The sequence below is a fragment of the Lutjanus erythropterus genome, chromosome 16, assembly GCF_056507025.1.
Source record: "Lutjanus erythropterus isolate fLutEry1 chromosome 16, fLutEry1.hap2, whole genome shotgun sequence".
Classification (NCBI taxonomy): Eukaryota; Metazoa; Chordata; class Actinopteri; order Lutjaniformes; family Lutjanidae; genus Lutjanus; species Lutjanus erythropterus.
The window spans coordinates 19,171,453-19,184,565 of record NC_139332.1 but is presented as its reverse complement, the minus strand read 5'-3'; the positions used below and the strand labels follow the sequence as shown (position 1 = coordinate 19,184,565).

Genomic DNA, 13,113 nt, shown 5'->3' with positions numbered 1-13,113 from the left:
GATAGACGCCCGTTCACGCCCCCTGTTGACGGGGACTTCAGTTGAAATCAAACTCAATGGCGTATAATGGAGACAGGACTGCAGAGTTTTGTATATATATATTTTTTTGTTTATTTGATTCTAAGAAGAATTTGCTTCATATGTACAAAAACAAACAGCTTTGGAAACTGGCTTTGGAAACTGGGGCACCTATCAAGCTGTGTTTGAGCATTCAGTAGACTTAAGGATAAATCTATGAAGCAGTATGATACAGTAAACAAGACAACAGGTAGACTTCTTTGTTCATTATTTCAGTACAGTGTAGGTCTGAGCAACTATGAAGATATCAATTTACAGAGGTACCTCAGTCATTTGTCTGAATGGCTATTTTGCAAGCCATATTGACATGGATACAAATCATAAGCACTTATAGGTATTACTCCCATTATTTACATGCAAATTTGAATGTGTACACTGACCAATGATTTACACAACCCTCTCACAAAGAGGCTTCATCAAAGTGATAATCACATATTTTGATTTGCTTTCAGGGACATGGCTTACTACTCAACTTCAGAGTATCGTTTCCTAATTATTTCACAAGTATATCGTTCTGTTCAGAGGCCACACTTGCATGAAACGTAAACAATGATCCAGCTTTAACAACTGCAGTTACCAATAACCAACCCTTAGACAGATGCATTTACAGAAACAGTAAAATAAAGGTATGACTGCAATCCAAAATACAGAAAATTATCATGAATTATCACACTAAGGGAGATACACTCTGGTGCATTATCTTAAGTCACTATAAATACAAAAATATCACACCAGCATCACCCATACCACTTTAAAGCTGTAAAAGTTAGATGGGCAGGGGCCAAACCATGAGAGGCCTGTGTCTGATGATTATAAATCTTCATGTGCAATGTCCTGACAACATACAGCACAATTAAATGAGCTCACAGACAAACAAAAGAAGACATTTCTGTTAATAAAAGCCATGTGGGTAAATAAATCCATTGAAGAGAGTGAGAACCACAGGTCACCATACAGGGGAGAAACACTCCAAAATCAAGAATATTATGGCAATGTCACTGATCAAATATCTAACAGACGTGTTTCAGTAGCAGGAGGGTCAGGTGTCTGATCAAGAGGTGAAACTTAAGTCAATTGGAAGAGTTGTAGATTCCTCCTGGAAGATTGTTCAGACGTGAACGCAGCTCCTTCCGGACCTGGGTCACCCTCGCCAGTTTGCGTTTGTATTCCTGAAAAAGTCAACAGCAGAAAAGGTCCATCAGAGCTCAGAGATGTTACAGTCTGAATGAGTGACATTGTGATTTTGTTTTGTTTTTTTAAGGGTCAATATTTTGGGAACACAACTTGTGGCTAGTAGACAGTTGTAAGGAAAGGACTGACATGTCAGCAGTAAATCTGAATCAAGAATATGAAGACAGCATAAAAGTAGAAATGTGGTTATGTCACTAATAGAACTTTGTATTGCCCTTTACACTGCATAATGCAGTTAGTTAAAAGGTCTTAACTAAAAGTTTAATAAGTTTGGCTGTCTGGCCAAATACTTCCATCAAACATGTCTCATCTGAAAACACCACAACATATATGAAAAATGTTGTGGCAGTATGTTAAATACCTATTGTTTTGACTGTTAAGTTTGAACCCATTTACCTTCAAATCACTGAATGTTCAACATTTGGAAAAACAAAAACTTTAACCTCAGGTTCATGGCTAATTAACTTTTTTTTTCCTCCTACATGAAAGGTCACCTAAATGAAAAATATACTAAGCAAAGATGGTTCAAGTATATAGATTTATTCTACTTCTTGTTGAAAATATGTCCAACAAAACCTCAGGGAAGTTATATCCTAATGGTCCATTCCAGTATACGAAACAGAAAAACAGCTGACACATAAGTGAAGATCAGTTAGCGTGGTGACGAAATGGTTTCACCTAATTTACATACATATACCAAGTATTTCCTCTTCAAGAGGACACTAACATGGGGTGTCACTCAAACGTTTAATCTTGGCTGCACCTATGTGCTTATTGTACGTTTTCAAACTGCTTTTGTGTTTAAATGTGTTGTGCAAAAAGAGCACATTTCCTCAGGTCAATGGATGCTTTAAATGCTCCTAAATCACATCATGCCATCAGTACCGACAAGAATCACACCAATGAGTGTTAATTTGCAAAATAATCCTGTTTATATACAAAGATTCCTAGAACCTGTTATCTCTTTTCTTAGTTTAAGAGTTTTCCTCTATTTGAGCACATCTACAACTTTATTTATTTAGCTTAAATTAACCTCAAGTGTGTAGCCAGCATTTACTGTGTGTAACAAATATTTAAATACTGTTTTATAGACCATTGATGAAACTGAAATTTGTATAATGCATGTATCACCAGGAGCTGCGAGTTACAGCAAAATAAAAGCACTCAGAAAATCAGTTTTATTTTTTATTTTCAGGTTTTTTTTATTACAAAAGACTTGACTTGAGTGAAGATACAAATATGAAACACTTTATCCTCTTGGTGTCCTGTGAATGAAGGCTGGACAGTTATTGACACCACAAAAAGACTATGAGAAAACAAGAAAATCTGTAGTGAAGTTTTTCCAAGATGAAGTACTTTGTTTTATACTTACCTTGTGGGAAGTAAGTACACATTGGGTTAAGACTGAACTGAGTTGAAAGTGGAAATGACAAAGGGTAGAAGAACAAGCATTTCCCAGTGACAAGTAGAAATCTTACTTGGATTTCAAGTGTGTATCTAATGAGGAATCTTGTAACAATAACATGTACAGTCTGATACAGCAACAAAACAGGCACTCTGCAGAAGTATGCAACATGCTGAAATACATGAAAAGAAATGTTACTTCGAAAGATTGACAGACAAGTGTGAGCACACAGCTACACAGAGAGATGAATACTGAGGATCAATACTGATGACACAAAGATGAGACCGACGAGGCATACAGAGATTAATAATCAGATATTAAAAGAAAAAAAGTGATTTACGCACTTCAAGTTTCTGCTCGTTCTGGGCCAGGCCGTCCTTCTGACTTTGCAGGAAGACTGTTAGTGTGCGTGTGAGCTGCCTCCTATCGTCAATCTCTGCTGCCAAGCGGCCGCTGTAGTCTGCGAGCAGCATGCAGGCCTCCTCCACCAGCCGGGAAAGCCGCTCCCCTGATTCTTTATCTAAAGTACATAAAGCAGACAGAGAGCAGGGCACAATGCTTAAACATAACCCGTATGCAAGTTCAACTGGAGGCATTCAGTTATCCATCAATGCTGTCACAATGTAAATAGCTACTGTATAATCTCTGGCAAAGCAAACATCACTTCCTATGGTAGATGGAGACATTTAACCATTATATCTTTGTAGTTTCAGTGTCTTGCTCAAGGGTACTTCGGTTTGTTTGTTGTAATGTATAGTATGTCAAAGTTGCTAAATTACTGAGAAGACACAGTTTTCCAAACAACAAAAAACAGAAAAACATTTTTAAGATTAAGTGAACCACATTTGAATAGCTAGACTGTACTTTAAAGGGATAGTTTGCCCCAAAATATATATTTTTCCTCTAGCCTGTATTGCTATTTATCCATCTGCACACAACGAGGTCTGTGGATTATCTTTAGTAACCGGGTCATGATTTTTGGAAAGAAATGCTAGTTTTGAATATTTTGAAATGTATTTTTTGCCATTTTGAACACCACACCTGGGCACCTCTACTCAGCAGTCGGCTCTCATGCATGTACAATATGTGTGTATGAATGAGTGTGTATGAGGTGCTTTTTCATCTGACTCCTCTGTTACTCATCAATGACATTGCAGCCACCACTGTCAATCAAAAACAAATATATATATTAATGTTTAGGCATGCATTTGCTTTGTTAGCCTTGCAGTTGAGTGACAGGTGTGGAACAAATGAGGTCTTTTGCACAGAGTAAATGTTACATGTAAAGTAAATGTTACATGTAAAGTAAATGTTACAATACATTACGGCTCTACTATATTATATTGTTAAAATTTTCTGGAAAGGTCAGTTAAGCAGGCCAGGTATTGTGCATTAAAATGAATAGTTCAGATTTTTTGAGGTGTGGTAATATGAGATACTAGCCATACCTGGCAGGTACATGTACAGTAGATAGAAGGTGGCACGACCCTAGTTTGGTATGGCAGTATATTATGGTATGGTACTGTCAGTATTCCTGCTGCTTCTCCAAAACTGGGGGTGCGTCGACCGTCATCTACTGTAGGTAATACACTGAGTATGGATAAGTAGCTCATAAAACCCCACTTCAAAAAATACAAATCTTTTAATAGCACTTTATCTACTTGCCACCCCACAATGCTCCTCATGAAGACAATTACTTTATTAATTGGCAAGTTCAGATGTTAATGAGCTGTGGAACAGACTTGTGTGTGTGTGTATATACATACAGTATACAATAGTGTGCTGTGCCCTGCCTCCTACCTGTGATCCTATGAAGCAGTGACGTGTCTTGCACTTCAGCAGGGAGGGAGGAGATACGCTGACGCAGCACCGAGTCGCCAGAGGCTGCATTTTCCAGCTCCTGCAGAGCTCGGATTAACTCCGCTGTCTGAGACAGAGAGAGGATGATAAGCAGGAGAGGGATGAGAGGAGCAAAGGCAAGAGAAAGGTAAAGGAAGATGGTATGGTAGATGAGTAGGTAACATACAGTATATATGAGTCAAATATAAATTATATTGGAGACGCGACAGCGAAAGGCGGTATTACAATACAAATCCATCCAGAGGCAACTGTTTCAACTGTGAAAAGTGCCATTAAATTTCCTCTCTGTGGTTAAGAGTATAATTTTAATATTGCCACCCTGTACTTCTGACCACTACACTATTGGTCTGGGCCAGCACCTGTGGGGGCTCTGCTGGGGAGCTCTGGGAAGCAAAGTCCTCATCATCTGGTTGGATCTCCTCATATGACCTCTTCTTGGCCTTCTTTTCCCCATCTAGATTTTACAAGAAAAGACAGAGGAAAACATCATATATTCATATATATTCATCCCCTTTTGAAGTGACTGACCTAATTCAACAGAGGTTCAGCCATTTGCTGCTTGTAGTCTCACAATTAGTGAACTGGAGATCACCTGAGTGCAGTGAATGTGTCTCAAGTGATTGTAGTAAAGACACCTGTGTCTGGAAAGTCCAGTCACTGGTTCATCAGTATTCCTGGCTACAATTACACCATGAAGACAGAAGACCACTCCAAGCAACTTTGAGAAAAAGTTATTGAAAATTAAAAAAAGCCAGGGGATGGATACAAAAAAAAAATCCAAGTCACTGAACATCCCCTGGAGTTCAGTTAAATCACCGTCCTCACACACTGAGTGACTGTGCAAGAAGGAGACTAGTGAGGGAGGCCACCAAGACACCTCTGACTACTCTGAGGGAGATCAAAGCTTCAGCAGCTGAGATGGGAGAGACTCTGCATACAGTAACTGTTTCCTGGGTTCTTCACCAGTCAAAGCTTTATGGGAGAGTGGCAAAAAGAAAGCCACTGTTGAAGACAGCTCATTAAATCTCGACTCGAGTTCGCCCAAAGGCATGTGGGAGACTCCACGGTCAAGTGGAAGAAGGTTCTTTGTTCTGATGACACCAAAATGGAGCTTTTTGGCGATCAGACTAGACACTATGTTTGGTGGATGCCAAACACTGCACATCACCACATTTTGCACTGCAATCACTTATTTTACATTACATATTTTTATTTAACTGACATTATTTTATAGAAATCTGTTTTCACTTTGACATTTTTTTTTTTGTATTATATTATTTTGTATTAATCTTTAATTAATTTTGTTAATTTTGTCTTAATCTTTTTCTAGGCACTGTACATGGCAATCTCAGCCAGTAACACGTTGTTTGAGCTTGAATTTTTATTAATGAATAAAACAGAAATACAGTGGGTTATGCTGTGAATTTCACACTCAAATTTAAAGAAGAGCAGGGTAGCAAACTTGCTAACTACCTATTACTGAAACATATTGGTCAATCAACCGTATTATCATCCGTCTCTGAACCACAATGGATCGTTTTGTAACTTCACAAGCACAAGACTGACATACTGTATTAGCCACCTCAGAAACCACCAGCAAAAGTGCAGCGGGTGAGGCAAAGGGAGCTAACATTAGCAGTGCGACTGACTCAGCAGTTTCAGGTAAGCACACATGACAGAAGACCATAAAATATTCAATGCAATATGTAGCAGGGGGTCCCTGCCCCGACCATCAGTTAAAGACTCCTCTGTTGTATACATTATATCATAATTTATATTTAACGCTGGCCAGCAACTGTTTTAGATTAGATTTGTTGTCATTAAAGATTGAATAAAGATGTTAACATTTAGAAAAGTCAATGGCACCTGAAGACATTTAGGCAAACATTTACAGCAAGATGTATGAGCGTTATGGTACAAGGCTCGAAAACTAACACATTCACCACCTTCCCAAAACTCACAAAGTTATTGTTAAAGCACTATTATTGTTCCTCAGCAGCCACGCTGAAAAAGCTGCCTGCAGATGTGTCTGCAGACTGCCTTGTGAGTGCAGGCATCAATTATCTCACAATGCCAGATAATTAGCCATTTTTATACTCAAAATACATCCTATCCTCCAGCTTTATCAATAATAATCATAATGATGTTGTATTATGTTATTCACAGGTAATTCTCACTGGGACAGCACTGGAATGTTGTTCTAAATGCAAAATCAGGCAGGAAAAGTCTTACAGGACTAAGCTAGCAATGTAAAATCTGTAGATTTAAAGCATAAACAGTCACATTAGTTTACTGTCGTAAAGAGCAACTATGTCGACATAGATGGACGTTGCAGGTAAAGGTTAGTGTTGTGTGAACTTACAAAGGACTTGTGAGAGCTGATCCAGGAGGTTGTTCTCATACACAGCTCTCTCCTGCCAGATGGACAAAACCCGACCCAACTGTTTTTTACAGCCCTCCTCACCATCCCTGGACAGGAAAACACAAGACAAAACAGGCACGTACGCATTAAACAACTGTGTGAATTCTTCTAATGTTACAGCTGGACAATACAGGAATAATAAATGCTTGGGAAGAACTTGTTTCAATGTGAATATACTGTATATCAACATGTTTAGTCTAAAAGGTAGTCCTGAAGATGTAAATTGCATTTTAAACTGCATTTCAAGTGTTTTCAAAATCACTATTGGAGAAATCTGACTAGAATTTCTTGTATTTGTGTATCAACATGTAAAGCATGTCACTATTTAAGCAACAGACAAATGACAACACATTACCCAGTCCTAAATAAGGATTCTCAACTACATTAATCTATTAATCGATTATTAACTTAATCAACACCTATATTTTTAGTTGATTAATTGTTTTGAGTATTTTTTTTTTATAAAAATTCTGATTTTAGCTTCTCAAATGTGAATATTTTTGTTTTTCTAGTCCTCTTATGACAGTAAACTAAATATCTTTGGGTTTTTTTATATAGCAAGCCATTTGAGGACATCACCTTGGGCTTTGGAAACCAATGATCAACATTTTTCACCATTTTCTGACATTTTATGGACAAACCACAAATTGATTATTAATTGATCAATAAAGAAAATAATCAACAGTTTAATCGATAATGAAAATAATCGTTAGTTGCAGCCCTATACTCAACAACGTATAGATATTTAGACAACAGAGACGTGTCATCTGTAATATTAAGTCTGACCTGTAGACATGTTTGAATGCATCAACGATGACGGGTGCAAAGTCCTGGGTGAATTCTGGTCCTTTCTTCTTGCTGTTCTGAATGACGTCATTTGCCAGGTAAAGGAAGGTCAGCTTGCGTGATACCTGAGCTGCATGCATTCAAATGTACATATACACATATTACAGTGACGTATGTGGTTATGATTTACAAGACTGAACTTTAAGCTGAGCAACACAGTGGTAGGTTTCAATGCAGCATTACTGATTTAACTATTCATCTGAATGAATGAGATGATAACTGGAAAAATACAAAATTGCAAATGCAATTCAGTGTTTTTCCCAAACCATTATGTATTAAAGGCACTGCTTTCTATGCATCAAAACCACAAAATACCTCATAGCTATGAGCCACACCTAAGAATGAAACTAACCAGTAACATTTGTTAAACACCAATGTTCATTCTTCACTATTGCTATACACACACACACACACACACACACACACACACACACACACACACACACACACACACACACACACACACACACACACACAGGTTAGGATAAGGGTAGGTAGGGTCACTCTAAATCCACAGTTTGTTTTTTAACATTTTATCTATGAAGTTATATACACTAACATGCACTTCGTGGCACAGTAAAGGTGCATATGTCTTGTTGTTTTTGGTCTGGTTACAGTCACCACTGAGCAAAGCATAAAGCTCCAGAGAAGCCTGCCATCCTTATCCCCAAATGTTGCTATTAACACTCCTTCGGTCCTTAGATGAGCTCCTAAAATACAACATCCACTTGAGATATCATTAAGTTGTTGACTACCCCCCTAAGGAAAGGTGTGCCAGTATTGGCTACAACTACAGCAATACTGGACATCCATATACCATGCTTTCAAACTAATGCCAGAAAATACTCATAACAACTCAATTACAGATGTATACTGCACTGCAATCAATCTGCAGGAGGCATAATTTTTACTTTCATGTTTCAATGTAGATATGTTTGCTTGCAGTAATCAATAGCAGGTTAGAGATATATACCTTCCAACTGACTTTTCTTTCATACAAACAAACCAACATAATCGTGTTACTAATCAATACATCACCCCTTACATTTACATTACACAAAAGTGTTCAACACATTCAGTACTCTTTTTGCCAATTAAAGTCTCTTTCATACAGTGTGATGTGATGCTTTACAAAGGTATAATGAACACATGGTCACAATCAACCAAAAAATTAATTATATCTTCAACATGCAATTAACATTGTAAATCAAGTGTCAAAATGTTTTTATTATTCTGTGTCTCTCAAGAAAAAAATATGTTGTTATCAAGATGCTGCTTTAAGTGCTTGATAGAGTTCAGTATTCACAAGTAAACTAAATTATCATATGTATAAGATTTTAACCACATGTCAGAGTATCAGTCACAGTGGAAGATTTGTACACAATAATGCACTTCATATTATTCTTTCTGATGCTGGCTAAGCCTTTGGGTATTACACTGAGTGATACTGAAACTTCAGTATGTTTGTACCAAAAAACACATGACTGAGAAACCATTTTTGGCCTAACTACTTTTCTAACAAACCAGAAGACATTCAGGCCTGTCCCAGCAGCTTTAAACAATGTTATTAATAATCCTCATCCAGGACTGTCTGCTATCACACGTGACCCACCCACTGCAGGTGTTCAGTGCTCATTACACGAAGAATATTTAAAGTATGAAATCGCAGGTGAAAAGGTGACCTCAGTTTTATCATCTGGAGAAAAATGTCAATGACAGGATAAGGGCATATATTATCACCTTTTAAATTTATATAATTCATTTGGAGTCGTGTCTACCTAATGGGTATCACACAAGTCTTTCTTTCAAATATTTCTTAGCTCTGTTTTTAACTGTACACTAACTCCTGAGGGATATATCTGGCTCTTTAGCAGCTAAATTTTCTGCTATGTTTTCCTGCCTGTTCCCAATTGTGTCTGTTTGCAGTATGGTGCTTAAAAAGCAGTCCAAGTGATGTTTTCTGAGCTGATAATAGCTTCCTGCTGCACCTGAAAATGATGGCATGACAGCAGTCTGAGCTGGGCACAAATTAGCACCAGCCATCAGCAAAATGTTGGTAAAATAGGCAAGTGGCTGGTAGTTTTGCTTAACTCACCATCAGCCCAAAAAAAGTGGTAATCTATTAAGCAGCTGGTAAAATTTGAACATTTACTAGCCATTTGCACCCTGATTTTACAGCCTAATTCATGGTGAAAAAAAAGTAAAGCTGCTAGGGCTGCAAGCTATGATAAAAAATCATATGGAAATTATTTAGACTTAAAATGCGATTTGATATGCGATACAATTAGTGAGAATGATCATATTCGCATTACAATTTTCATTTTTACTTAAAAAATAGAACTATTAAAATCATTGTGATGTGATATTTGTTGGGGTCTGTACCAAAAAAATACGTTTTCTCTCATGTGGAGAACAAGACTTATAGAGCAGGGCATCTCTGTAGCACTACAATACTTCATTATAATAGTTTTTTCTCAATATTTTTTTCAAAAAATTACGATTTGGTTCTGCGTTTCGCATATTGCACTTGACTGTATTGCGATTTTGATCATTTTGCTATTAATTGTGCAGCACGAACAGCTAAAATAATGAGCTATAAGTCACTGTAAAGCTCAAATTTGAGTCAGATGTAATTCTCTATGACTGTATAACTACTAATTGCTGTCTTTTTGCTGCATCAAATGAGTTCTTGGCCACCTGGGGACAACAGAACAACAAGCTGTACAAATTTGTGTTATCGCCTTTTTCAGATGTTATATCAAACATCTTTTAATAACAAGTGCTTGCTTACACACCATTCAGGGCAACATTAGCATTAACTTGGAGTTGTGATTCTTGACTCCTGAGTGCTTTGTTTTGGTCTCCACCAACACTGGGGGCTAGTATTATCCTGTTTAGTAAGCCTAACGTTAACGTAGTACTAATTTACAAACCCCAACGTCAATTTACAGAGGATTTCCTTAGTCTTAACATGACTTATAAACAAATAGTCGACGGTTTTCTGGATAATGTGGTTTAAGGCTAACTTAACGTTACTGTTAGCAGACGTTGATGACTCAAAACCTTTTCAATTGGCTGCAATGTTGGCTAGCGTTAGCAGCTACTGTGCTAACAGCAGCCAACTCTATCAATAACAATTATAGTTTAAAATTCACAAAAACGGCCTGTTCCTGCAGCCAAAGGCAGACGTTACACCCAAGTTGTTTGTAACTTGTACAGTCATGTTAGCGGTCTTAATTATGCAGAACTAGTTAGCACATGTCAACCTTACCTTTCTTCAGTTCGTTGAACCACACATTGACAATGGTCCTCGAGTGCTTTCTGTGATGAATGAGCCACAAAGACAACGTCTGTACACTTTGCTGTGAGTTGCTGAGCTCGGATAGTTTCTTCTCTAGAGCCGCCTCAGAGAAAGCTGACATCTTGACGAGATTTCAGGGAAAACGAAACGCTGCAGCTTTAAGCTTTCTCCCTGATGTGTTGTCTAACCTACAGCAAGTTAGCCGGTCACTACGGTAATCTTAGCCATCCAAATTACATGACATATGCCACCTTTTCTATGTAAAGACTCGTTGTTTGTGCTAACTAGCTGCAGCAGCCCCCCCAGCAGTGTGTTTAAGGGTGGCTGCCTTGCTGGTTTAGCAACTAGCAACGGGCAAACTACAGCAGCCTGCAAGAGACGCGTCTTTACGTTCCATACGTACGGCAGCGTGTTGCGTTCACGTCACATGGAATTTACAAATTCAATTAACGAAAATATATCACTGCATAGCATGAAAATGCCCAAATATTATTTCTAAGCCACACTGCCCAGCCCTACTTTATAGTACACTGGACTGGTCAATGATATGGCTTTTCCACCATCATTGAACTGGCCTGGTTTTAGTTCACAGGGCTAATTTTGAACCATTTTGCACATTTCCACCAAAGCTTACTTGATGCAGAACCTGAAAAGCTGGGTCCAAGCTGAATACCAAAAATAGCTCTTGTCACTTGTGACCCAAAGTGGCCATGTCATATTCTACAGGTCTGCATTGTGCAGCGCCCTCTGTTGATGACATCCTTGATTAAAATTGTTCCACTCACATCTGGTGGAAATACAGGCTAGTTTGCTAGAATGCACAAAGTTCCAAGAACCAGAGCTAATTTGGTGGGTAAAAGGCTTTAAGTGTCATGTTACATACATGTTTGTGTTCCCTCTCATGTCTGATGATGAAGCATTTAAAATCAAGAGACTGCATATCCTTACAATTCCCCCAGTGTAATGACCAAAGCTAGTGCAGTCTGTAGGTTTAGGGAAGATGTACACAACAGCGATGAATCAACCAATTTATTGTGCACCACAGCATTGGGCATTTGCATCAGCACACCCACTGACTTCAATATAAAAAGAAAAATATATCAATATGTTGCCTAACCTGACAATATCAAATGGTAAAAGACATCACATGCATCATTTCCCATATCTTGTTTATAGCAACCTAGTAAATCCCTGTTTACTTACATGGGTTCACATTTCTTGTTAATGCTGCTAAATTAATCTTACACTGAATGGGAATAGTTCATGGTCTGTAAAAATCTTCAAATATGGAGTCTCTTTGTCCATGATGGCATCAGTGGAGGGTTGGAAGACTTGGACAATGATGCTAGTGTATCATACAAAGGATGGTAAATAGGTGAAAAGGTGATGTTGAGTTTGAAAACTTAAGTACAGCAGACTCAAAACAATGTCACCTTCCACTGAAACCAAAACTCATAACTCAAAAACTAAAAGAACATAAGGTTGTGTCTAAGCTTTAAGAAACTAACTCCCAGTGTCAACATAAATAAACAATTTTCTGCTGTGCACAAAATCAGCAAAAAAGGACAGAATCTTGTGAATAACTGCTGTATTCAATAACAATTTGTGAGGCAAAACATTTGACCTTGTTTCATCACATGGACATTTTGTTTCAGGAGTGAAACCTACTCAAGCACCTACATCCATCACACATTTAGTGAATCAAAGTTTCTTCTTTGGAGTTCAGGAACAGTTTGTACATAACATAATGGTCCAAATGAAATGGCTGAAGTCATTTTTTTAACTCTCAGCACAAACATTTGTTTATGTAACCAGATGATACCACAGACACAAACACCTGTACAGTACGTCCAAGCGACCTTAAAGGACCAGTGTGTGACCTTACAGCCATTGATTGGTTTCTCTGTTCTGGGCTAGAATAGAAACATGGTGATGCAACATGGCAGACTCTGTGAAAAAGGACCTGCTCCGTCTGTAGATATAAAGGGCTCATTTGAAGATCAACAAAGA

The 13,113-nt window shown here is 37.9% G+C and overlaps 1 protein-coding gene across 1 annotated transcript; it reads right to left on the bottom strand.

Annotated features, from left to right (window-relative positions):
- Nucleotides 1-248: 248 nt before the first annotated feature.
- On the bottom strand, nt 249-11,481 carry LOC146312987 (regulation of nuclear pre-mRNA domain-containing protein 1A-like). The gene is made up of 7 exons (XM_084739377.1): nt 11,074-11,481; nt 7,743-7,872; nt 6,897-7,003; nt 4,894-4,988; nt 4,475-4,601; nt 3,019-3,194; nt 249-1,247 (listed from the first exon to the last, which is right to left on the bottom strand). Exons 1-7 carry the CDS (start codon nt 11,222-11,224, stop codon nt 1,149-1,151), a joined length of 885 nt encoding a protein of 294 aa, XP_084595503.1. The 5' UTR covers nt 11,225-11,481; the 3' UTR covers nt 249-1,148.
- Nucleotides 11,482-13,113: the final 1,632 nt, after the last annotated feature.

Excerpts from the sequence above, each read along its gene's own strand:
- LOC146312987 (XM_084739377.1), bottom strand. The coding sequence starts at position 11,224 with ATGTCAGCTTTCTCTGAGGCGGCTCTAGAGAAGAAACTATCCGAGCTC. Across the intron at positions 7,873-11,073 it reads GTTCAACGAACTGAAGAAAG|CTCAGGTATCACGCAAGCTG; the intron begins GTAAGGTTGACA and ends GAATGCATGCAG. Across the intron at positions 4,989-6,896 it reads TCAGCTCTCACAAGTCCTTT|ATGGGGAAAAGAAGGCCAAG; the intron begins GTAAGTTCACAC and ends TGTAAAATCTAG.